This window comes from Sceloporus occidentalis, unplaced genomic scaffold (genome assembly GCF_023333645.1).
Source record: "Sceloporus occidentalis isolate IW3139 unplaced genomic scaffold, rSceOcc1.0.p SCAF_3, whole genome shotgun sequence".
Taxonomy (NCBI): domain Eukaryota; kingdom Metazoa; phylum Chordata; class Lepidosauria; order Squamata; family Phrynosomatidae; genus Sceloporus; species Sceloporus occidentalis.
The window spans coordinates 222,129,108-222,156,538 of NW_028316983.1; the positions used below are offsets into that span (position 1 = coordinate 222,129,108).

Below are 27,431 nucleotides of genomic sequence, written 5' to 3' on the forward strand. Positions count from 1 at the left end.
GGAGGGCAGATAGGGGCATATACCCTTGGTCTCCCCCTTCCTTCCCATCTCTGGCCCCAGTGGCACCCAGGACCTCAACAGGTGTGGGGGATCCTTTTGCAGACTGGGAAACACATGGTGGTGTTGCCAGGGCTCCTGCACATTCCTTTTGAATTCTTATAATGAGATGGTGTGTAAGGAGGCAGAGGACTCTTCCTTTATGTTGTACAGCCGCATGGCTGTAAAGGAAGCTGGACTTGGCCCAGCAGGAGCTGAAGCTTCCAACTCTAAAATGGTCTGTTTTGGCTGCCACAGAGCATCCCACAAAAAAAAAAGCACAAAATGGCTTCATGTCCTCCCCAGAGAGAGCATGGCCTCTGCCACCCACTTCTAAACAGAGGTTGGAGGGCCATCTATCGGGTATGCTTTGATTGAGAGTTCCTACATGGCAGAATGGGGTTGGACTGGATGGCCCTTGGGGTCTCTTCCAACCCAAGGATTCTATGAGAGAGCACATGGATACAAATCCTCCTATGTTTCCTCCCCAAAAATTACAACAACAAAAAGGAGTAAACCACTTGTGAATATCATGTGTGGATAGTTCCCTTCACCCCCAATTGTGTTTGGCTGCCCCAAACTATGGCACTCTTGAGAGAACATCTTGAGTGCTTGGCCTCTCCTTTCCATCAGAGATTATCCTTTCTCAGGACACAGACATACCTCAGGTAAATGTAGAGCCATGTCCCACAGCAGCCCCTCTGCCCTTCCCAGCTACCTATGTAAGTGGGAAGGGAGTTGAGGACCAAGCTAGCTTCTATCATGCAGCCAGGTTACTATAAAGCCTGCCCGAGATTAAAAGGGCTAAGCTGTAAACCCCAGCTTGAAGTTGGGGCTGTTTTAAACATAAATAAAACAAAATGCCCTGTGAGTATCAGAGCTACACTACAGGCCATATGCAGCTATCTACCCATGATTAGCAATGGTCTTCAGTCACTGCTAACTTAAGAGCAGTTTTCTCAGTGCCTGGAAGAAGCTACTGCCCAGGCAGCCTCCCTTGATGGGGCAAATAAAGGAGGGGAGAGCCCCCACATCAACAGGTCTGGGGGCTCTGATTTACAAGAGATACTGGTTAACTTTTTCTGGTGTTCATTTTATTACTGTTAGCCCATGAGGTTTGAGTTGTGCTGTTTCTTCTCACCCCCCTCTCCTTTTTCCAGGCCAGAGAAGATGCCTGGAAACTAATTCAACAAGGGAAGGGGCTAGCCATAAGCCAACATGATGACTTTTCTTCCTCCCTCATGGGCCCCCATCCTTGTCTCCATTAGGGCCAGAGCCTTTTTGCCTTAGCTGGAACAGCCTAAGACATAAGATGAACACATGGTTCTACCTCCTTTGTGCAAACTGTTATCAGCCATAGCACTTCTCATTAAGACCATAAGCTTTAACAATACAGATTCATTTAAATGCTAATAAACAGTGTGACTCAAGCAAGGAGAAGGGAAAGGTGGTGGGGAAGGGGCCTCTCTAGTAGGATAATACATATAAAATACATAGCAATACAGGAAATGATTCAGTAAAACAGACAACAAAAGAACATCAAATAGCAAGTGACAATTATGCAATGCCTGGGAACGCTGCCCTGAACAGGTTGGTCTTCAACTCCGTTTTGAAGCTGGTTAAGGAAGTGATGGCTCTTGCTCGCAGGGGAAGAAGGTTCCAGGAGTGAGGGGCAGCAAGTGAAAAGGGCCGAATCCGGGATGGGGCAGAGGAAATCCTGGGCTGGGACAGCAGATCTTGACTACCAGAACGGAGGGCCCTAGTGGGAAGGTGAGGAGAAATAAGGTCTGATAAGTAAGGAGGGGCCAGCCCATGGAGGGCTTTAAACGCTGACAGCAGGAGCTTATACTGAATGCGGTAAGGGAGGGGGAGCCAGTGAAGGGATGCCAACACAGAAGAGATATGGTCACAGCGGTGGGCGGATGTGATAATGTGTGCAGCTGAATGATGGACAGAAATTAAAGGACGGAGGTGAGAAAGAGGAAGCCAGGAGGACATTACAGTAATCAAGTCGTGAGACCACTAGGGCATGGACCAGGATCTTGGCAGTAGAGGCGGAGAGATATGGTCGGATTTTGGCAATATTGTATAAAAAGAATCTACAAGCCTTGGCTGTGGTCTGGATCTGAGGGATACACGACAGAGAAGAATCAAAGATAAAACCAAGACTGCAGGCTTGCTGAACTTTGCAGTTGGACTACTGAAATGTACCCTACATGGTGCTGCCTTTGCAAATTGTTCAGAAACTTCAGTAGGTCCAGAATGCAGTAGCCAGAATGTTGACTGGGATCAATTTTCAGGAGCATATAACTCCCTTGTTAAAGCAACTTCAATGACTAGCAGTTCATTGCTGGGTACAATTCAAGATGCTAGTTATGACCTATAAAGCCCCATATGACTTTTGTTGTTGTTCTGTGCCTTCAAGTCATTTCTGTCTTATGGCGACTCTTGACAAGATTTGTTCAGAGAAGGTTGGTCATTGCCTTCCTCTGAGGGTGAAAGTGTGTGACTTGTTCAAGGTCAGTCAATGGGTTTCAAGGCTAAGTGGGGGTTCAAACTCACATCTCCAGAGTTGTAGTCCAACACTCAAACCACTATGCCACGCTGACTCTCCCTATATGGACTAGGTCCAGATTATTTGAAAGATAATTTCTCCCCATATGAACCTGCCATAACGAAGATATTCAGTGAAAGGCTGTTTCTTGGTTCCACCACCATCGCAGGCATGCTTGGTGGAGGCATGAGTGAGAGCCTTCTCAGTGGCTGCTCTCAGCCTTTGGAACTTCCCTGCTCTGCTTTTACCAGCAAGCAAAAACTTGTCTTTTCAAGCATGCTTTTACTATGTAATTGTAACCAGGGAGGCTTTTTATTTGGGTATTGGTTATTGTATGTTTTTAATGGTTTTATACTTTTAGTGCCGCATGTTTTTAATGATTTTGTATATTTAACTGATTTTATTGCTGTGATGTTTTAAATTCAGTTTTAAAAGTTGTGTTGTTTTTAAAGTATCTTTTGTGAGCCTCCTTCATTTCAGTTTAGGAGAAAGGCAGCATATAAAAATAAAATAAAATAATACTGTTGCAGTTTATCTTCTGTGAAGCAACAAATTGATTAAGACCCCAAACAAGTCCCAGTGGCAGCTTGGCAGAGTTAGAGTTAAAAGGTGATTGGGGTCATTGTGCCTGCAGTGTTGTGATGTAGCATCCCTGAGGCAAATTTTGGGAATGGTACTTTTTCAGATCATACCCCTCACAATTTGTCACCCAAGTATGGTTAGTGACTAGGAGATTCTTGGAGTCATGAAAGGAATAACTTTTCGAAGGTCTGCCTTGAGGAAACAATAAAGGTCAAGCAACTGTTGGCACAAGAAACAGGAGCTGATTTTTCATGTACTGATTTCAGTGACTCACATGGCTGCACATTTCTTGTAAATTTGGCTATAGGCTTCTAGTAAATTTCTTTTATTGATTCTAATGTATCCTTTGTAAAGTAGTTGTACTAGTTGAGTCAAAGGAGCCATTTTGTCCATGCCAGATTGCTTTTGCTAAAATGCTGAATTAAGCAATGATTAATTAAGGCAAACTAATTTCCATTACATGGAAGCTGATTTTTCAAGGGTTACTGCAAATGGAACCTTATAGATTAATGAGAGGCTGCACTTCTTTCAATCTCATTTGTGGTAAAAAAAAATCATATCTTTATAAGCACAGTTTCTGACTCTTTTCCTCTCCAATCAGATTTTCATCACAGTGAACTGCTTGAGCACAGACTTTTCTTCACAAAAAGGAGTCAAGGGTCTCCCTTTGATGATTCAGATTGATACATACAGCTACAATAATCGCAGCAATAAACCCATCCATCGTGCTTTCTGTCAGATCAAGGTTTTCTGTGACAAGGTAAGATAATGTGTATGTGTTAGGCACCTAAAAATACTGATTGCTGAACATAGAAGTGGTGACCAAGAAGCAGTGTAGACAGTGTAGTTTTGGACTTGTTATGTTGGCTGAGGTATTCTGGGAATTATAGTGCAAAAGAGTAGTTTTCCTAACTCCTAGCAAGAACACTTTTCATTTAATAATTATTTTAGTTATTAAATACTTGAATAGTTTCATCAGTTTAAGTCACATTTATTAATTTCATTTTCATTTTGTTATCCCCCTCCTTTTTTTCATTTGTTCTTTTCCTTCTTTGCCAGCATGACTGGCAGCACTAGTAGGCCTCATTTTGATCACCATGTTATCTTCCAAGAATACCTTGGCAGTCCCTTTATATTTTAACTGCCCACCTACCTGTCATGCCCCCATCCTGTGGAAATTTTGATTTGTAGTTTGGTGAAGTATTAAGCAGTTCTACATTTTCTGAGTTACCTTTTCAAACTACAGTTACCACAGTTGAAGAGCTAGTGTGGTGTAGTGGTTTGAGCATTGAACTAGCATTCCAGGAGTCCAGGGTTTGAATTGTTGCTCAGCCATGAAAACCTGCTGTAGGAAATATTTGTATTTATATTAAGCAGTGCAGAGTGTCCCATGCAGCTCTAGTATAAAATGAGATAGAAATATATAGGACACTCTGGTAAGGTTAAAAAAAGAAAATCTACATGCATTGTTGCAAGAAGTCCATCAGAGATTAGGAAAGTTGCCTGTACTTCTGCTGAAGAGTCCCTAATGCTGACTCTCATGTGTGGATGTAAGAGCCATCCTGAGGCTGAGAAGCTTTATGGACAGTGGTGTCACTAGAGGTGTGTATGTGTGTGAGGGAATGTGAACCACACTAGGTGACACCCAGAAGGGGAATGACATTCAGTTGGGCCCTCCTCCCTCTTTGGTTCAGGAGGGGCACACACACGCCCTTCCCAACTGCTCTATCTCCAGGCAATGTCCCAGAGGAGGGAAGAACAGGATGGTGCACGCAGGCCCTTGCCAGCCTAGAGATGGAGAAGAGGAGGGACACAGGCATACCCTTTTTACACCAGGTGACACCATAGCTAGTGACATCACTGTTCATGGATGCTTCCTTCTCAGACAAAGGGTTGTAAAACATTAACACTAACTTTTGGAAAGTAGGGGGGAAGTGATCTCTGTAGGCAGGAGGCAGAAAAGGCTTGACTTACATAGAACAGAGGTAAAAACAAGATGTGCATTACATAATTTCCTCCCTACCTCTAATTACTAAAAAAACACAAGTGTTGATGTATATTTACTTCCAGCACCCACTGAATGGCCTTGGGCAAGCTACCCTGTAATAAGGTTACCTCAGGGTTGCCGTAAGTCAGAAACAACTTGGAAGGGGCATGACAAAGTCTGCAGAAGCAACTTCTCCAAGTTTTGCATTGAGGTTTTTGCTTTTGCTTCTGGCCTTGCAGTCGTTGTGTTGCAGTTAGATGCTGCATCCCAGCCCATCCATGAGGAAGAGAGGAAACTGTCCGGTCCTGGTTGCTAAGCAACCATGAGCTCCTGGGAGGCAATAGCTGCTGTGGGCAATAGGAGGAATGATGAAGCCATAGCCTAAGAATTGCCTCCCTGATTTCTCACTTTGAAGCTTGGACATCTCTGTTACTTAGGGCAAAACCAACAGATTAGGAAAATAAGCAAACATCGTTGTTGTTTTTTAAAAAAAAATCAGTTTTCCCCTCAAGTAAGGAATCTGAAGTGCTATACTTTAATGGCATTTTTTAGGTCAAATATTTTCAGAGATCTGAAGATACACTGTTAAAAGCTCAGTAAATATCAAAGATATGAATACTGCTACTGATCCCTCCTCCCATTTACCAGTTTTTGAAAAGTAATGAGGGGAAGAAAAGAAAAAGATCTTAAAGAGCCTGATGTCATCAAGGGTGACCTATTGACAACAGGGAGCTAAGCCTTTGAATTATACATATTCATCACTTTGACTATCTATGCGTTTAATTGATATTTCACATTTCATGGTTGGGGAGCAGGAAATGAGTGTTGACTGATCTAATCAAAACCATCTTAAAAGTAGGAGAAAAAAGAACACAGGCATAATTAAAATGTTATCAAACCTAGAGCCTGTATGGCTCAGTGAGACTTTTAGAAATAGGATATACAGTCTCCCATGGTTAGATCTGAAAAAGTTACCCTTTTTTACTACAAGTCTCAGAATCCTCCAGACTATTCTGGCTTGGATGCTATGGGAACTATAATTTTAAAAAGCAAGCAAGCAAACAAACAAACCAAACCAAAACTTTCCCAGTTCTGTCTAAGGTTGACCTGATGCAGCAAATGTCAGGAATTCTTTCTTCCTGAAATCCATTCTTTGGCTTGTTCTTATTGATTGATTGATTGATTGATTTCCATATCTTATGCATAACTTATCATTCCTCAACTTAGAGCCTTTCAGATGTGTTGGACTACAATGCCTATCCCTTTGTCAATATTATTGCCTTAAAATAATACTTCTCTTGTGTTATGTGTGTTGTTTGCCTTCAAGTTGTTTTCAAATTATGGAGACCCTAAGGTGACCCTACAGATTTTCTTGGTGAGTTCCTACATGGGGAGTTTCCCATTGCCATCCTCTGAGGATGAGAGACTGTGAGCTGCCCAGTATCATCCAGTGGGTTTTCATGAATGAGTGGGGATTTGAACCCTGGTCTTCCAATGTCCAACATTCAAACCACTACACTGGCTCTCAAAATACCATTTATTACCAAGACTTTGCTGTTTATTGATCAACAGGGGCATTTAGATGATCACTGTCTCCCATGCTATTTAACATCTACATGAAACCGCTGGGAGAGATCATCCGGAGACATGGGGCGCGGGGTTATCAGTACGCTGATGACACCCAAATAATCTTCTCTATGTCCCCGACTGATGCAGTGACTGAGGATGGCGTCTCTCCTCTCGTGGCCTGTCTGGAGTCAGTAATGGGCTGGATGAGGGAAAACCGACTCAAGCTGAATCCAGAGAAAACGGAGGTACTTGTGATAGGTTCCCCTGGTCCAGGAATGGCGGTGGTTCCACCTGTCCTGAACGGGGTCACGTTCCCTGTGAAGGACTCCGTGCGCAGTCTGGGGGTGCTTCTTGACTCGTCGCTTCACCTGACTGCTCAGGTGAATGCGACGGTCAAGAGCACCTGTTATCAGCTTCGGCTTCTTCGCCAGCTGCGCCCATACCTGGCCCAGAGGGACCTTGAAACTGTGGTACATGCCCTGGTAACCTCGAGATTGGATTTCTGCAATGGACTCTACATGGGACAGCCCTTGTACCAAACCCGGAAGCTTCAATTGGTGCAGAACATGGCTGCAAGGCTGGTCACTGGCACGTCCAGGGCCAGCCATATAACACCGGTTTTAAAAAACCTCCATTGGCTGCCCATTTGCTTCCGGGCGCAATACAAGGTGCTGGTAATGACCTATAAAGTCCTAAATGGCTTGGGCCCAGGATACCTGAAGGACCGCCTCTCCCCATACATTCTGCCTCGCACCCTCAGAACATCTGGGCAGCAACTCCTTAGGGTTCCCGGGGCGAGGTTATCCTCCACTTCGAGGAGGTCTTTCTCCATCGCCGCCCCGGCCCTTTGGAACACGCTGCCCATAGAGCTCCGCTCAGTCACCTCCCTGGCCCAATTCAAACGGGAGCTGAAGACTCACCTGTTTAAAATCGCATTCCCCGATTAAGTCCTCATAGGCCCCCCCATCGTAAAGGCCGCACAGGCAACGGTTGGCTAACCCGGGGGCATTTGTTGTTGTTTTATCCTTGTACTTGTACTGTTTTGTAATTTTAAAATTGTTTTATTGGAATTTCTCATGTATTTTTAAATGTTGTGAACCGCCCTGATCCTACGGAAGGGCGGTATACAAATAAAACATTTATTATTATTATTATTATTAAACACTTAACAAAGACAGTGTAGGGTTTAGTTTATGCTGCACTTAGAGTTAAATGTTGAGAGCATCACACTGATATGGAGTATTATTCTCAAATATGTAGAACTGTTTATCTAGTAAAAGTAATTTTCTAGTAATTCAGAGCTTGGAAAAATGTTTTGGACTACATCCTCAAACAGCAAGATTGTTGTCTTTCCAGGTTGCAGGTTGATTGGATCTTCTGACTTCTTGGTACTTGTGTTCTCTCTTGGCTGCAGTTGTGAATGGAATATGAATGTAATCCATATGTTTGAGGCTCCTGATTTAACCAGTTGGTTGTAGTGTAGAGGCTGTAGGATGTACCTCATTTTAAAAAGAAATGTTCTCTAAAGAGCATTCTACGTCAAGTTCAGTTTAATGGTAAAGAACCACAAGAAAGAAGAGCCCATCACCAGTGAAAACCTACAGAAGACTGGACAGGCACATAGGTCATCTGGTCATTGGGATGCAAGGTGAAATCAATTTAATGGTCAAGTAGAAGAGGGAACTTTAGCAGGTGTTGTTTGTCACTCTCTGCCCCACTGTGGTGAAATGTATTGTATTTAATTATTTCAAAATCTATACCTATATTTTTGCACCTGCTAACATTAAGAAAAGAAAAATAAAGACCAAAGATGATTTATATAACTTTGAAGTAGACAATGGAAACATTGAAATAGTTTTTACATGTCTTGGCTCAGTCACTAATCAGACTGCAATCAAGACATTAGAAGACAAGGACTTGGAAGGGGAGCTATGAAGCAACTAGACAAGATCCTGGAGTGTTAAGACATAACATTGAAAACTAAAGTTAGGATTGTCTATGCCTTTGTATTTCCATTTTCTACATACGGTTGTGAAAGCTGGTTGGCAAAGAAAGCTGACAGGAAAAAAATAATAATTGGAAATGTGATCCTGGGAAGAGTTCTATGGATACCACAGATTGCTAAACAGACATAAATGGGTCTTAGAGCAAATAAAGCCTGAGCTCTCCCCAGAAGCCAACATGACTAAACTTAGGCTGCTGTACTTCCTAGAAAAGATTGTAAGTCTGAGGGCAGGGAACCGTCCAATCAAAAAGATTGTATGTACAGCGCTGTGTAAATTTACAGCGCTTTATAAATAAAGGTTAATAATAATAATAATAATAGACAATAATGCTTGGTCAGATAGAAGACAGTAAGAAAAGAAGAAGACCACATCATGATGGACAGACTCAACCAAGGAAGCCATGGCCCCGAGTCTACAAGACCTGAACAGGGTTGTTGATGACAGAGTAACTTGGAGGTCTCTCATTCGTAGGGTCACCATAAATTGAAGTCGACTTGTTGGCAATTAGCAACAACAATATACCTCTATATGTCCATGTGGAGATATTGTGTAGATCTGTGCCTTCTTTTCTTTCTTGGCGATGAATTTTCCTTTCCTTTCTTTTCTTTTTTCTTTTTTGGTGAAGTTTAAATGGTCATCCCACTTAAGCAGTGATGCAAGGACCAATGAGTGCAATGTTTGGAGTTTGACAGCCAACATCTAACGACTTCAACTAGCAATATCAGTTTTAACTCTCCATCTAGAATTGTGTAGTGTGAAAGGGCTCCTGGAATCCAGCAGGAGTCACCTGAGTTATGCTGGTCTCAGTTTGAGTGTGTATGGCTATTCCACTAGGTTACTTATGCCATCTAGTGGTACAGAATAAAAATAATACCTGCTTTAGTAAATAGCTACCCCAGGCCAGCATGGCATAGTGGGTTGAGTGTAGGACTAGGACTCTGGAGATGGGGGGTTGATTCCTCGCTTAGTCATGGACACCCGCTGGGTGACCTTGACTACATCATACCCTCTCAGCCCCAGAAAACCTCGTGATAGGGCACCTTAGAGTCACCATAAATCAGAAATGCCTTAAAGGCACACAGTGACAACAACACATAAAGGCACCAAATCCTGCCTGCTCTTAGAAACTAAGTTGGGTCAGCCCTGGTTAGTACTTGGATGGGAGACTGCCAACAAATGAAAGATGCTGTAGGCTATATTTCAGAAGATGGAACTGGCAAAACCACCTCTGAGTTTTCTTTGCCTAAGAAAATGCTATGAAATTCTTGGGGTTTCTATAAATTGACAGATGATGTGAAGACATATTCACAAGATGGATGGATACCAAAAGTAGCAAAAAGGAGTAGGATACCCTGAGGTGTTCCCCCATCCATGCCTCAAATTTATCCTCACAACAGGCCCTTGAAAAAGAATTAGGTTGTGAAACTGTCAGTCCCAAGATATGTTTGCTTATTTTGTTTTGCTAGTGCTACCTACCTACCTACCTACCTATTTACCTACTTTCTGGACACATATTCAAAATGGCTTGCAACTGAGAAACAGAGAAAACTCAGGAGTAAAATCATAGTAGCATAGACTGAACAAAGCTTTATATCCATTTTGGAATGCAAAGAAAGACAGAGTTCTTCATTTCTACAGACAGATTATTGGTTCTAAAATCCCTACATTTTAACTAGTAACATTTGGGTTGCATGAATAACTGAAATAAATATATGATGTTTTTATAACCTATTCCATATAGCATATCTACAATATATATTTCATATATTTCTATACAATATTTCAGAAATATGTGATTTGATGAACAAAAGTGAATGAGAGGTTTGACAGTGGCGACAGTTAAGGCTGCCTTAATCTGGTTTTGGATCCTCTAGCAAACGTGCCCAGTGCTGGGAGATTTTGGGACTTGTCATAAAATGATGATGATCATTATGATCTTCACTGTCATGAACATTATGATGATGAAGATGATGATGTTTCCAGGCTCTGTGTGGAATCTGTTGTTATTTGGACAATCACAAGTGCAGATGCCCTTGACTGTGCCATATGAGGCAGCTGCTTGACAGCCTGGTACTGAGATTTGTTTCTCTTCAGTCTTAATCAAAATGCCGTTAATACACTTTCAACTTCTGGTGAACACTTATTCCTAATTATCGTAAAATGATAGAATTGTTTAAAGCCCCTTAAATAGCATTAAGTAGGTTGTCAAGGAAACATCAGCCACAACACTGAATCAGTGCAAGACCTATTGCAGGGAGTAGGCTAGAATTATTGGTGAGGGTGAGCTGTTTTTATTGCTTATCAGGGTCTGTTAGGAATGCCATGTATTTTCATATTAATTTAATGTCCCATTCTCTTTTTGAAAGAATTCGACATTTCAGCACTATTTTTTTCTAGTAAAATAGCCATTGTATCCTCCCATCTTGTAAACAAATCTTCCCACCTTGTCAAATGAAGAGACCATTGAGGAACTAAGCAGATCATGTGTCTAAAGCTGGCTTTAACAATAAAAAAGTCAATATGAAAAAGCACTCACAAGTAATCCTATTGTAATGTAGTAGTCTGATGGTTGGGCTTGCACTCTGGGAGACCAGGATTCAAATCCCTGCTCAGCCATGGAAACCCACTAGATGACCTTGGGCAAGTCACATTCTCTCAGCCTTAGAGGAAGGCAGTGGCAAACCTTTTCTGAATAAACCTTGCCAAGAAAATTCTATGACTAGCGTGGCCATACATCAGAGGTGACTTGAAGACACATTACAACCACCACCACCAAGTCTTATTGACCTTAAAGGAATTTGCTTCTTCCTTCTAGGCTGTGCAGAAGAGTGTCTCTCATTCTAGGTACCTTAAATATATGAATGTTCCCACTACCAGACAGATATTAATAGTATTTCAATATAGAGCCAGACAAAGCTACAGTATTTTAACTCCTGAACATAGCGCAATTGGAAGATGTGTGCATCGGGGTATGTCAATCACTTTGAAGACAGAAGCCAAAAGAAGAATGTGTTCCATTGTGTATGCAATAGAATTCTTATCTTAAAAGAACTCTTGAATTTGGGATAGTCTTTCAGTATCTTTATTCAAAATAAATTCAGGCTAAGTAGGAATGGTCCAGTTTTTTCCTGCTTCCTTGTGACTTAATCTGTTAATTTGAACTGTTTCCGCATGTACTTCCAGGTGATTTGCAAATGCCTCTATATACAGTTTCTACCTCCCAATGTATGCCAGTGTGGTGTAGTTGTTTGAGTGTTGGACTACAACTCTGCAGACCATGGTTCGATTCGCAGCTCAGCCATGAAACCTACTAGGTGACTTTGGGCAAGTCACACTCAGCCTCAGGGGAAGGCAATGGCAAACCTCCTCTGAACAATACTTGCCAAGAAAACCCCATGTTACATTCACCTTAGGGCCTCCAGTTCAAAAAGGGCCTGCCTTTGTCTTCCTCTCAGGCTGAGAGAATGTGGCATGCCAAGGTCACCCAGTAGGTTCCTATGGCCAAGCAGGATTTTGAACCCTGATCTCTAGAGTCATAGCCCAGTGCTCAAACCATTACATCCCATGGCTCCCGTGGACAAATGAACTTGACAAATAATAAAATTCAAAGGTTCAAGCCATTTGAAACACAGCAGGAAAGAATCTTTGGCAGTGCAGAATTGCACCGTGTACACTTGCAATAGTGTCTTAAATCCAAAAGATCTTCACATGGTTTCCCATTGACTTATGTCCCATTTTCTATTCAGGCTCAGTGAAAATGAAATGCTACAGAAAGGATAGCTTATTCACTAACTTGGCACAAACTTAAATAGCAGTGCAAAGTGCAAAGGGGGCGGGGGGGGGGATGCAAGCTGAAATTACACAGACATTTAATGACTTTGGTGTCACACTGGGAAATCATCATTGCAAGGTGATGGATAGATAAGATCTTTAAGATTATTGCAGTCTAAAATGATAAATAAAAGGTATTTACCCCCCCCCCTCCATTGAATATCCCAAGCCTTGGAAATTGGAATGGCCCTCAGGAAATCGCACTTCATGGTTGGTTGGAAAAACTCACTGCTAATGCTGCACAAAAGTTTTGGTTTAAGGCAGAGATAGGCATTCTTTTTCATACTAAGGACTGAATTCTTTTTGAAGTTAATATCTTTGTGGGCTCACTCTGGAAGTAGACAGGGCTGGAATTTGTGATGGATGGGGCCAGCAAAAGCAGAGTTTAGAAGAATTACTTGTGAGGATTGCAACTACCAGAATCCTCTAGCCAGCATGGCCAATGATGGAATCTAAGCATACTAGTACAAAAACATCACTTTTCAAGTTCTAGACAAAAATAGGTAAACCAACCCCTCTTCTCTCTTTCTTTCTGTCTTTTAATGCATGCCCTTCAATATTTCACAGATTGAAAACTAGGATATATGTGGCCAACCAATGTCAGAATTTTGTCAAGATGACAAGTTATTAATGAGGAAGAACAAAGAAAACTAGGCGATGCTGCAGCACTTTCTTTAGCCTGGGACTAGTGGGAAGGGCAAAATCATGCCCATTTCTCTCCTCTCCCTCTGATGCATTAATTGAGTGCAAACTCCTTTTGCACTTTGAATTCAATTTGAAGCAATTGATGTAAACTTAGAAGAAAGGTGGGAGGGGGAGAAGAGAGAGAAACTAGAACATTTTAAAAGCACCTGAAAACGTGGGATGATGGAAGATTAATTGGGACTGTACCTGCTAAATCAGGAGAGTTTCAGGCTATGTTAATGGTACCTTTTCACCCTCTGTTTCCATGCCACCTCCTTCTGTCTGTCCCACTCTCTCTTTTCCCCCATACCACAGACTGCTTAGGAAGGGACAGATCACTCTTGCAAAGGATTGATCTGATAATTTGTAGAAGGCTGTTGAGATTAGGATGAGAGCCATGTGAGATCAAACTGAAACTGCATGAGCCTCTGGGCTATATGTTGCCCACATCTTGAGCCCTTTCACACTACACAGTTATTAGTGCTATTATTCCACCTCAGCTGCCATGGTTTTATCCTATAGTATCCTCAGAGATGCAGTTTAGGGAGGCACATTTAGAATTCTCAGCTAGAAAGCTCCCGGACCTCACCAGACTACAAATCCCAGGATTCCATAGGATCCAGCAATGGTTAAAGTAGAATCATAGTGCTATGGTTATGTAGTATGAAAGGCCCCCTGTTTTAAGAAACTGGAATCATATGTGGTTGATACAACCCCTTCCCCAACAATTGTGGGATATTTGCTTTTATCTTCATTTGTGTACATGAGTCATTTTGCTCCTCTCCTCTTGTCCCATTTGCTCATTTTGTTTCCAGGAGACTTCCAATTTATGTGACAGTTTCCTTGTTGTTTCAGAAGTGTTAGTTGGTCCCAATGGGTGTTGATCTACGTGGCCATTTTATTGTACTGAACAGATTGCATTTCTGTTTCATTGTGAAGTTTTCTTTTAGGCACTTAAATAGAACCTCCTTGCTCTTTAGTATTTACATAGTGGTATGCAGTTGTATAGTAATGTATTTGCATATCATAAGAGTAGTGACTGCAAAATTGCTTTTAGGCCTACTGAATCAACAGAGGTATGTCTTATAGTCCCACAGGACAGATCTGAGTTTTCAAATTAGCTGTTTGCAAGCTTGATTTTAATAGCTTGCAAGCTTCAGTGATTGTCTGAAGTACTGCTTTAATCCTTCCAGTTGCAGGTATTAATATGTTAACACTGAAAGCAAAATTGGGGAAGGTCAGGGAGCAGATTAAAGGCTGAATGAGAGACTGGAAATGATGCTTTTTTGGACAAGAACCCCAGTCTTTCCCAACCAGCATGTTCAAAAAAGTAACTTTTCTAAGTTGGGTACCAGATGGAAATGAATGCAGTGGTTTGATTTAGCACAACTATTCTGTTGATATATGAGGAAGTGATTCATGTAGATATGTTGCCCCTTCGTTTTATTTCCCATAAAGACTTGCTTAGTACCTGCTAAATATGATGGCTATGAAACAATGTTCCAAAGCATATTTGTGTCTCTTCTGTCTTACCAGTTGGGTTTATCTACCTTTAAATAGGAAATAAATCCACCAGACTGGGGAAATCAGAAGTATCTGGATGAAGAAAGCCTCCAAGGGTTGCAGAGATGTAGTTTTGAAAAATTTGTGCATGAAAATGCATGTAGGAGAAAAGAGGGGAACAAGGAGCAATGATGTGTGTATTTATTTCATGCCATACATACTGGCTTTCTAGTGGCATGCAATTGGCCTATGATTGTGGAAAATAGGATCAGCGATAGGGAAAGTTATTTTTCTTGGATTATACTTCACAGATTTTCTGAGATAACTTCATCGGTGGCCATGTTGGCTAGGGGATTCTGAGAGTTGTCCAAAACCCTACATTTTCCAAGCTCTGAACTGGTTACTGAACTAGATGAACCTTAAGTATAAACAAGCAGAATTATTCTCACATTCTTAGAAAATAATTACTGTGCTTTGCTCTGTTGCAGGTTAAGACAAAAGCATTTGTGTTGTGGTGGCTGCCAAACCCTTCCTAGGACAATTATATCCTGTAAAACTAACTAGGGTGAACTAGCGACTCAGGGAATGGTAGCAAAATCCCACTGGGAAACGTGATTTAAACTAGATTTAAACTTTTTTAAAAAAATGCAAATGTGGGAAGTTTATAAACTGCAATGCTGCTAAAGTGAAATAACACAAAGTTAAACTGAAGGTAAAACAGAGAAAAATGGTAGCTTTTTACTTTTGGGAAGTTCCAAAAATAAAAAGCTGGCGTTTTTCTCTGCTTTACCTCTGGTTTAACTTCGCGTTATTTCACTTTAACAGTGACATCATCTGATAAACTTCCCACATTTGTGGGTTTGTTGTTTTTTTCCTTTTCACTTTAAATCTAGCAGGATTTCCTAGCAGGATTTCACTAATGTGATAAACTCCAGGTTTTCCAGCTTGGACTAAAGAAACATGAATTCCCATGATATAGGTCTTTGAGGTTTTCTGGGGTTTGCCAGTTGTTGTCACTTCTAGGTCCATTTGTTCCATTCTTTTGGAGGACTGTTTGTAGCAGTTTCTTGGATCTACACAAGGACTCTCAACTATTATTATTTTTTTAACAAACTGTTGTTTGCTGAGGTGGTCCTGTGGTATGAAGGGCAAATCTTCTCCCTTGCTTCAGGATCCAAAAGAAACCCGACTTCAGTATGGGAATAGAATGTTGCAGCTGGCGTTGGGAATTGCCTAAAAATAGTCTGGAACAACAGAAACATTGTTCATATATTTTTAAAAACTGAGAACCACAGCAACAAATACAGCTACATCCAGACACTTTTGCCCCATATGGATTAAAATACCCTAATGGCTACATAAAGCTATTGTGCCCATATTTAATAATCATTGGTTTAGTATTAGGCGTGCCATATCATTAAGTAGTGTGGGATTTAGGGTGTTCTAAATAGGCAGCAAATTATCAGCGTCTTGTTATAGTATTTTTCCTGTGAGGGATTTGTTGTAGGTTTCTATGTGCCTTCAGACTGACACCAATTTATGGCAACCCTATCAGAAGGTTTTCTTGGCAAGATTTATTCACATGAGATTTGCCATTTATTTCATCTCAAACTTAGAGAGTATGGCATGCCCAAGGTCACCCAGTAGGCTGTCATGACTGAGCAAGTGTTTGAACCCTGGGCTCCTGGAACCCTAGTCCAACACTCAGACCAACATTCTCCTCCTAGGGATTTAAAGAAGTATTTGTGGGATTTTCTGCCTCGTGTGCAAAAATAATCTGACTGGATATAGTTACTGTGCACCTTAATTTAAGTCAGCGTGGCACACCATTTCTTTCTTCTCCTTAGGAGACAAATATCTTGGGCTGTGCCTATTGTTCACTTTTAGTTCTTATTAACCATATTTAAAAATATAATGTATCAAGTTCCAGATTTGATCCACACCATGAAGAAAAATGTGGTTCTTTCACAACAGGCATGTGGTGGTGATAGCCGAAGATCTAGATAACACCTGTCTTTAGGAGGATATTTGACTAAGCCAGTTCAACAACTATCAGCCATTTGTCCCTGTTAAACGGAAATCTCACATGCAGTAGACTCATTTATTTTTATATCTATGCTTCTCATGACAGGGAGCTGAGAGGAAAATCCGAGATGAAGAGAGGAAGCAAAACAGAAAGAGAGCAAAAACTCAATTATCTCAGCCCCCATGTAGTAATGGTGAGAAACATATTCTCTTCCTTTTCATCTATATTTGTGTTCAGCCATAATTGCAATGCTAGCCCAGTCATTAACTGTACCCTTGTTCTCCTGTGAACAGCTGAAGGAAAACTGACCACAGCCCCCCTCCAAAAGAAAAGCGACATCACCTACTTCAAAACAATGGCAGACCTGGAGTCCCAGCCTGTTCTGTTCATACCAGATGTTCACTTTGGGAACCTCCAAAGAGCTGGGCAGGTAAGTAAGGGGGACAAAGCTGGGGATGCATAGAATCTTTGCAAGCTTTGTGGTTGATACTTGTGGAGAAGGGTATCTTTTCACATCTACAGCAGAGTAGTTAGTTCAGCAGTGAGTGGTCATGATCATGGAGCAGGCACAACCCAGCTCCAATAATATTCTGTTGATATCAGTAGGAGAGTGACACAAACTGTCAATAACCAAGCACATCTTTGGAAAATTACTTTAAAAAAATAAATAACTGCCAGAATTTCCTGGCCAGCCAACAAAAGGTATTATAGTATCATAGTTTCACAGTATTGGAAGACACCACAAGGGCCATCTAATCCAATCTCCTGCCCTGCAGGAATCCACTGCTAAAGCAACCCTGAGAAGTGTCCAATAATCTCTGTTGAAAAACCTCCAATGAAGGAAAGTCCCTCACTTTCTAAATCAGGCTGCTTCAATATCAAATGACTCTTACCATTGGAAAGTTCTTATTAATGCTTAGCTGGAATCTCTTTTCTTCTAATTTGAATCCATGGCTTCAGATCCTACCCACTGTAGCTGCAAAAAAGAAGCTCACTCCACTTTCTGCATGACATCATTTCAATTGTTTAAATACATCTGTCATATCACCTCTCAGTTATCTCTTCTCCATGCTAAATATAACCAATTCCCTCACTGTGAAGTCAAGGGCTTTCATGGCCAGCATCCATAGTTTTTTGGGTTTTTTGGGCTAGGTGGCCATATTCTAGCAGAGTTAATTCTTGACATTTCTCCAGCATCTGTGGCTGGCATCTTCAGAAAATGCTGGCATGGAAGAGAGTTCGATATATATACACACTGTGTGACCCTGCGTAGGGAAGAGTAATTTCCATGTTAATCTGTGTATTGTTATGTTATTGATGGCAGGGCCTCAAGGTGGGAGGATAGTGCAAGAGGATTCGTGTCTGCTAATTGGTGATCATTGTCTGCTGGGAAAGCCCCTGACCCTGGGTGGTTTCTCATTTGCATTTGCTGAGTCCTGATTTTGCTATTTTTCAGGACTGGTAGCCAAACTTGGTTCACTTTTAGGGTTTCTTCTTTCCGGTTGGAATTATCCAGATGTTTATGGATTTCAGTGACTGCATTCTGACCTGATAGTTGTTGGCATGGTCCAGAATTTCAGTGTTATCAAACAGTATTTTGTGCCCAGGATGGTTTATAACATGTTCTGCTACTGCTAATTTTTCTGGCTGACTCAGTCTATACTGTCTCTCGTGTTCTTTGATTTGTGTTTGTACACTGCGTTTGGTAGTCCCTATGTAGACTTGTCCACAGCTGCATGGTATGCAGTAAACTCCTGTGGCTGTGAGGGGGTCTTTCTTGTCCTTCACTGAGCAGAGTGCTTTTCAGCCCGCTTTCATGTGAAACTGATTTACAGAATGGGCCATGGACAGGATAAGGATGGGGAAGCAATCGTGTTCCTATCCTGTCTCCCATATGATAAACTCCTTAGATTAAGATTAAGCTGAGTTTTGGCAGGTTGGATCAGGAAATGGATCATAGCTATGTCATTGTAGCTACATCTCTCATGCTGGATATTGGCCATTATTTAAAAAGAGACTGAAACAATCTCATTTAAAAATAGTTTAAAAGCCAAAGATGATTACAAAGCCAGAGCTGTTTAAATTCTTGTATCTAGCAAAAGAATGTTGGTGTTGCTGTTGTTGTTATTGTTGTATCCCTTCAAGTCATTCCTGACTTATGGTGACCCTAAAACAAATGTATCACAGGGTTTTCTTGTCAGAATTTGTTCAGAGGGGCTTTGTTCAGGTAGGCAACCCTATCATGGGGTTTTCCTCGCAAGTTTCTCCAGAGGGAGTTTGCCTTTGCCTTCCTCTGAGGCTGAGAAAGTATAACTTACTCAAGATCATACAGTGGGTTTCCATGGTTGAGCAGAGATTTGAACCATGGTCTTCCAATGTCCTATTTCAACAATCAAACCACTACACCACACTGACTCTCAGCAATAGAATATAATTAAAAGTAATAGCATTTATATGGAGCTTTTGGGATTGCGTTTCAAAAACTCAGTTTAATTCTGTTTTAGGTAAGCAGTAAATTTACTTTCATTCATCTCATGTCTTGATGCACATTAACTTAGAATAAGAGTCTAAAGAACATTAAGACAGACAAAATGATGAGCTGAATGATCAGCATCCTGACTAGGATGCTCGGTGTAACAAAACTTAAAGTGGCAAGGGTTGAAGTTTACAGTTAATTTATTTTAATCAGCCTCCATTTAGAAATTATTAGTACTTTAGGCACTGTGATGCTACCTGTCAGCTACAAAACTATTTGCTAGCACTGAAGGGAGCAAACGTAATAGTAGATGTCAACACAGTGGGAATGCCAAGGGAAAGTGAATTTCCTTTACAAATCCTTTTAAACTAGAATCCTGCTTTAAAGTAAGAAATGTATATTGTTTTCTCATGTAAAGAACAGATCGTTCATAATTGTTATGACTGGCATGCTAGCATACTATACACATCTCTCTAAGACATGTCACTATTCAGTGTTCCATCATTATTTGACCCATAAACGACTATCCAGTAATTTTGGGGGATGTAGCTTAGTGGTGGAGCATATGCTATGCATTCAAAAATTAATTAATTCAATCTTCAGCTAGGGCTGGAAAAGTTTTCTGCCTGTCATCAGGACTGTGATGGTGAAATTTGAAGTGCAAGCACTCATCGAGACAATCCCTATAGCTAAGCCTCCAACTAGTGTCAAAGAATGGAGGCAGCTGCATGGATAAGTGTCAAGAAGCCAGTTCCACTTAGTGACTGTGATCTTGTTGCCGGCATAAGTGCACTGATATCACTGATGACAGCCCAATGGCAAGGGTAAAATGGTTGCAGGTGCTGTGGCTGGTGGAGGGAACAGCATGGGAAATCATCTAAGTAAGCGAGAAAGCTATTCTGTTGGCTCCCAAGCTACTTGTGGGCTGGAAACAGAGAATGGTTGTGACTTTCTCTCCTGTCCCTCTAGTGCCTTATGCACTGCTCCAAAAAGTGCCTTATGCTATATAATGGTGTATCACAACAGTGTAAGTTACCAAAGGAATGCCATCCAGTGGCTCTAAGTCTTCTGTCTTCATTTGTAAGTGGGTCTTCATTATTCATTCAAGACCAAGTCATTCCAGAATATTTTGCCTTACAGCAGGGATAGTTCCAAATAATGTGTAGTTGCTGAAAAGATCCATCATCTCAGCTACCACCACCCTGCCCTCTGCTTCTCAGATAATTGGGAGGTCTAGAACTAAACTCACAGGTGACAAGGAACCTTAACCACTACTCATCAGTATGGAGTCAAATATTGAGTTTGATGAATCAATGGTCTGATTCTCTCTGAGTTTCTACTAAGCTACTATCTACTGTTTATTTCATCTCTCTTCGAAGGAGCTTTGCATAGTTACTGTTGTCTCTTCCTGTTTTTTTCCCTTCCTCACAACTGCACTTTGAGACAAGAGAGTGAACCATGATCATCCACTAAATTAGGTAATTTAGTGGAGATTTGAACACAGGCCTCTGTGGTCTTAAGTCTAGCATTCGAACCACAACAGCACACCAGCTATTTCCAATGTTGTGTTACATAGGTGCAGTTAAGTCCATTGATTTAACTGTGTACATTTCTATCTCTTTGTTAGATTGTAGCTGTACTGTTTATTTGGAACTTGAAAACAGACAAGATAGAGCCAGACTAATTACATATGGTTTTCAGATTAATTTCAAAAAGTTCTCTGTAAGTAAGGAATTTATTTCTGGCAAGAGCAGCCTGTCCAGACCTGCAGTCTGTTGAGAAATGAGAACGTGTGAGAGAACAAAGCCTGGAAAAGTTAGTTCTTTGACAGCTCCTAGCCAACATGATGAATTATCATGCTAGCTGGGTGTGAGAGGGTATTGGGGACTGCCATGCTACCTACTTACCTCCTCTGCTGTTTCTCCCAAACTGAGGAAATTGTCAGCTGTAGGACAGACCAGTAATCAAGATAGCTTGCACTCTGGCCTTCCAGGTGTTTTGAGCTTCAGCTTCCAGAATCCCAGAGCACTGGGCAAGAAGGCTGATACCTGTGGGAGCTGAAGTCTAAAACACCAATAATAATAATAATAATAATAATAATAATAATATTTATTTATATCCCGCCTCTTCCGATTGAGGATCGAGGCAGGTAACAACAAAGTAAATACAATATACAACAATAAAAACAACAAGCCCCACAAAACCCCGACCCAATCCTCCCTCCCAACTATAAAATTAAACAGTAAAAAAATGTGTAAAAAGTACAAACAATACATCAAAGTTAAAAACAAATCAGACATAAGAAAAACAATAAAAGGGGGATTCAATTGGTTCTGGACATTATCAATTGGGGAAGGCCTGCTGGAAGGTTTTTGTCGCCTTTTGAAAAGCCTTGAGTGAGGATAAATGGTGAATCTCTTCCGGCAGGTCATTCCAAGCTTTTGGAGCAGTGACAGAGAAGGACCTCCGGAGGTCATCACCAGTCTGGTCTTTCTTCACTGTAAAAGGTTTTTCCCGGAAGATCGGAGTGTACGGGAAGGCTTGTATGGGAGGAGGTATTCCTTCAAGTAGACTGGACCCAGGCCATGTAGGGCTTTATAGGTGATAACCAACACCTTGTACTGTGCCCAGAAGCACAGCCAATGTAGTGATTTTAAAATAGGTGTAATATGGTCGAACTTGCATTTTCCAGCAACCAGTCTGGCTGCCATGTTTTGTATTAGTTGGAGCTTCTGGACGTGGCACAAAGGTTGCCCCATGTAGAGCGCATTGCAGAAATCAAGGCGAGAGGTTACTAGAGCATGTACAACCGTTTCTAGGTCCTGCTGCTCCAGGTAGGGGCGTAACTGGCATATCAGCTGAAGCTGATAGCAGGCACTCCTGGTTGTCGCATCAATCTGAGAAGACAGTTGAAGCGACGAATCCTGGAGCACCCTCAAGCTGCGGACGCAGTCTTTCAGGGGAAGTGTAACCCCATCTAGAACTGGCGAACTTATCTCCATACCCGGATTGAGGTTACCTATCACGAGTACCTCCATTTTATTTGGATTCAGCTTAAGTCTATTTTCCCTCATCCAATCCATTACTTAATTCAGGCAGTCATTCAGGGGGGAGATGCCCTCCTTGGTCACTGAAACAGTCCGAGACATAGAGAAATAAATTTGGGTGCCATCAGTGTACTGATAACACCCGCCCCATGTCTCCAGATGATCTCACCCAGCGGCTTCATGTAAATGTTAAACAGCATTTTTCTAAGAACAAAACCAGGTAAATTAAACTAAATCAAAGGGCACAATCCAATAGGGATGTTTCCTGCAGAGGCCATTCAGGAATGAACAGGAGAGGCCTAAACAGGATGGAATGAGTCAGTGATTTTCAACAAAGAGAGAAGTTCTTGGAATCATTACTTCTGGGAGGTGGTGCATTCCATTACCATAGCATCTCCACAATGCTACCCTATTCACATTCGATACCATAGACCATGGTATCCTTCTGGGGCGCCTAGCTGAGGTGGGAATCGGGGGCACTGCGCTCCAGTGGTTCCGCTCCTACCTCTCTGGGAGGTCCCAGATGGTGCAGCTGGGAGACGTGTGCTCCAGCGAGCGGGCCCTTAAAACCGGGGTCCCTCAAGGAGCCATTCTGTCTCCCATGCTATTTAACATTTACATGAAACCGCTGGGAGAGATCATCCGGAGACATGGGGCGCGGGGTTATCAGTATGCTGATGACACCCAAATTATTTTCTCTATATCTCCGACTGATGCAGTGACCAGGGATGGCGTCTCTCCTCTCGTGGCCTGTCTAGAGTCAGTAATGGGCTGGATGAGGGAAAACCGACTCAAACTTAATCCAGAGAAAACGGAGGTACTGGTGATAGGTTCCCCTGGTCCAGGAATGGTGGTGGTTCCACCTGTCCTGAACGGGGTCACGCTCCCCGTGAAGGACTCCGTGCGCAGTCTGGGGGTGCTTCTTGACTCGTCCCTTCACCTGACTGCTCAGGTGAATGCGACGGTCAGGAGTACCTGTTATCAGCTTCGGCTGATTCGCCAGCTGCGCCCATACCTGGCCCAGAGGGACCTTGAAACCATCGTACATGCTCTGGTAACTTCGAGATTGGATTTCTGCAATGTACTCTACATGGGGCAACCCTTATACCAAACTCGGAAGCTGCAAATGGTGCAGAACATGGCAGCGCGGCTGGTCACTGGTGTCCCCAGGACCAGCCATATAACACCTGTGCTTAAAGATCTCCATTGGCTGCCCATCCGCTTCCGAGCTCAATATAAGGCGTTGGTTATTACCTATAAAGCCCTAAATGGCTTGGGCCCAGGTTTTCTGAAGGACCGCCTCTCCCCGTACATTCCGCCTCGCACCCTCAGAACATCTGGGCAGCAACTCCTGAAGGTGCCTGGGGCCAGGTTGGCTGTTACTGCCAGAAGATCCTTTTCCACAGCTGCCCCAGCCCTTTGGAATACGCTGCCCATGGAGCTCCGCTCATCTACCACCCTGGCCCAATTCAGGAAGGGTCTTAAAACCTTCCTATTTAATCAGGCATTCCCCGACTAAATATCCTACGGGCCTCCCTCCTCTCTCGTGGCCGAGAGGTTGGGCTAAGGGGCTTTTTATTGTTTTTAAGGATTGTTATTATGTTTATGGTCTTGGCTGTTTTTAACTTTGTATGATGTTTGCACTTTGCTGCTCTTGTAAGCCGCCCTGATCGTTTGGAAGGGCGGGGTATAAATAAAAATTTTATTATTTATTATTATTTATTATTATCTCCACAATGCTACCCTATTCACATTCTTCATTAAGAGGTCTGAGAAAGTTGCGTGTTATTTTACTCATTTGCAACACACTACTGTTCATTCCAGGGAGTGGCAGGTTGGTATGCTTACCTTACATGCTGGCAGACCGTGTGTGTGTGTGTGGGGGGGGAGGTTTCATTATTTAAAAGTTACCAATGGCATGGTGCTGTAGAGCAACAGAGGTTGTTGTTCTTAACTGCAGTCAAGATGACTTCAGCCTATGGCAACCCTATGAACAAGAGACCTTCAAGTCAACCTGTTATCCACAGCCTCTCTCAGGTCTTACATACTTACAGCATGGCTTCCTTGAGTGTACCTATCTGTAATGTGGTCTTCCTCTTTTTCTACTGCATCTCACGTTACCAAGCATTATTGTTTTTTCCAGTGAATAATCTAATCTCATGCAATGTCCAAAGTACAATAGTCTTCAGTTTAGTCATTTTGGCTTCTAAGGAGTGTTCAGGCTTGATTTGCTCTTGAAACCATTTATTTGCCTTTTTGGCAGTCTAGCAGTCCTCCAGCACCACAATTCAAATTAGTTAATTCTCTTCTGATCAGCTTTCTCTGCTATCCAGCTCTTGCAACAATACATAGAAACTAATAATATTAGATATCATTGAAAGCATCACAAGACCCAGGTCCTTTTCTTTTATTTGTATGAAAATGGCTAAGCCTCTTCTAATGTAATCTGACTCAATACTTCCTGTGCTCCATTGCTTTCGAAGATAGCCATATTTGCAGACTGAAAAGAGGCATTTTGCAGTGCAGGTCCCTTGTTACCTTTTTTACAAAAAAAATTAAAGAAGGGAAAACCAAATTTCTGCCACCTCTGACCTTCTATCACCACCTCTCAAAATGTTTAATGCATAAAATGTGTTTGGAGAGGAGGGCAGAATGACTGCTGTTATGTTCCTCACAAAAACAATAGCATCCTCCCCTCATTCACTGCACAAGTAAGCCATTACAGGTAATGGCTTTTACTGTCCTCAGACTCTGAAAGTGAGCAAAGACAACATAGTGGCCTGTATAGAATTCTTTTTTTCTTCCATAGTTGTTCTGTGTAGCAACTCCAGCTGACAACATAACAATAAATCTGTTCTTTGTTCATTCCTACAGGTTTACTATAACACAGATGATGAGCGAGAAGGGTAAGACATTTATTGCCTTGTAAGTTTTGAAGTCAGAGTCCCACCCCTTAACAATAAAATATAATAAAGAACTGAAGGGAGAACTGATGGGAGTTAAAGACAAATGTTTAACTTTATGTTTGCAAAGAATAAGTTTCTTTACCCTGTGGCAATGCCCTTTGCCTTCCTATACTGTAGAAGCAAGTTGATATTTTTTCACATATATTATGTGTCTTCATGTACATATTGGGTTAGTTATGTATTGCTAGATGATGTATGCTTTTTTTAAAGCAAAATTGGGCTGCGAGGTAACCTAAAATCTATATTTTGTAAAGCAAAAATTTTGTGAACCATGAAAATCAGGTGAAATTGTAAAGATATGCAAATTTCCCATAATTTATTTTATTTATTTTTGATAAAGTGATGTGGAAGGTATTATTTTTTTCCTCACTCCTGGTCATTCTTCTCAGGATGTTAAGCCTATCTTCATGTTCCTAAAAGCAAGTATTTTACATTAAAAAAATAATATTGTCATGCCCTTGCTATTTCAAATAGTAATATGTTACAAATAAAATATTTACCTATTGGCCAATATCTACCTTCAGGTAGGTGAAACATAATGAAGCATTTTGTGCCCTCACCATCCTGGCAGCTGTCAAACCCCAGAAGGGGCGAGAGTGGGAGGCAGCATGCTGTTGATATTGTTGCCCAAAAGGGAGAGGAAAAGGAACAAGTGTGTGTTCACAGACAGAATGCACCTTCCTTTTCCTTCCCCTCAGAGTCCAGACCAGCCACATTCTTATCATATGAACTTATTTTTCCCTCTGTCCTTTTCTTCTCCACTAATAAGCAGCAGGAAGCTGCCAAGAAGGACAATATTGGATGCAGCACAAAGGGCTAGAGAATATCACCTTGCACCCCATCCAGATGGATATGTGTGTAAGCCACATGTATATGCACATATCTCACTAAAAAGGAGGCCACTCATTATTTCCATGTTCTAAAAGGGGTATTTTAAGTATCGTCACAGTTTTCCGTGATAACACTTTAGTAAGTGGGCATGGGGAGGCTTTGAAAAAGGGATGGGACCTCATTGGATGCCTTGGCAGCCTAGATGGGGAAACTGAGGGGTCAAATTCTGCCTGTGGTCCAGTGGTTTCCAATTCTTGAAATCAGTACATGGACCAATATTAAAATAATGAATGTATAACTTAGTATAATACATAGAGTCATGTAGTTAAACAGCAGTTTCACATGTCTGTCAAAATACTAAAACTTTATTTAAAAAATCAGGTCATCTATTTGGTAATTAACAAGTTGGTGTCACCTTTGCTCTCACTTTACATTGTTGTTCTTGTGTAATATCTGTTGATTTATTATGGTTGTGGTTTTCTTTAAAACATGTTTTTTTATTCAAGCTACAACAAACAATGTGTGGAGAAAAATACATGATTTGTGTTAGCAGCAAGACAGAAAATATATGTGGTCACTGTTGTTGCTCTTCTGGAATTCTAGCAAAGAACTCTATTGTTGGAAGTGCAGACTTGGTCACTGTAACCCTTACATAGAGGATGGAAACATTACTTTTCTAGATTACACTTCCCAGATTCTTCCAGCAAGCATATTCATTAGTCATGCTGGCTAGAGGATACTTGGAGTTAGAATCCCAAAAAGTATGTTTTCCATGCTGTGCTCTGGCATTGCATAGCCTCTCCTCCTGGCTGGGAAGATTATTGGGTAATTTGTTCAGTACTATAAGTCTGATTTCTGTTTTTGTTTTTCTTTGCAACAGAAGTATCTTGGCTAAACGGATATTCCGGCCGGTAGAGGAGGACTTTGTCCCACCACCATTAAAGCAGATAAAAGAAGAAGGAGTAAAAAGAGGTATTTATCAATTCTCGGGTACTTTGCCCCATTCCTTTGATTCATAATGTATTTGAAACTAACCCAAGAGAAAGATTTTTAAAATGAAATGAAAATATAACTCTGAATAGAAATATTCAGAGAGCTGGCCTAAATACCCTAAAAGTACCAGATCCCATCTGATCTTACCAAGGCAGCCTTGGTAAGTACTTGGATGGGAGACTGCCAAGGAATACCAGTTGCTGTAGGCTATGTTTCAGAGGAACGAACTGGCAAAACACTCTGAGTATTCTGTATTTAGGAAAATCAAGTAAAATTCATACACACAGAGACATATTCAGAGGTGGAGGATGGTCAAGAGTACCCTTCTCCTCAACCTGGT

The 27,431-nt window shown here is 41.6% G+C and overlaps 1 protein-coding gene across 1 annotated transcript in view; it reads left to right on the plus strand.

Moving 5' to 3' along the window:
- Positions 1 to 27,431, plus strand: part of GRHL2 (grainyhead like transcription factor 2) — a 212,425-nt gene that overhangs the window by 163,378 nt on the left and 21,616 nt on the right. The window contains exons 9-13 of the mRNA XM_089518384.1: positions 3,774 to 3,932; positions 16,884 to 16,971; positions 17,072 to 17,208; positions 25,176 to 25,207; positions 26,979 to 27,070. Of these exons, the coding sequence (XP_089374510.1) occupies positions 3,774 to 3,932; positions 16,884 to 16,971; positions 17,072 to 17,208; positions 25,176 to 25,207; positions 26,979 to 27,070 (508 nt within the window). The remainder of the gene's footprint in view (positions 1 to 3,773; positions 3,933 to 16,883; positions 16,972 to 17,071; positions 17,209 to 25,175; positions 25,208 to 26,978; positions 27,071 to 27,431) is intronic.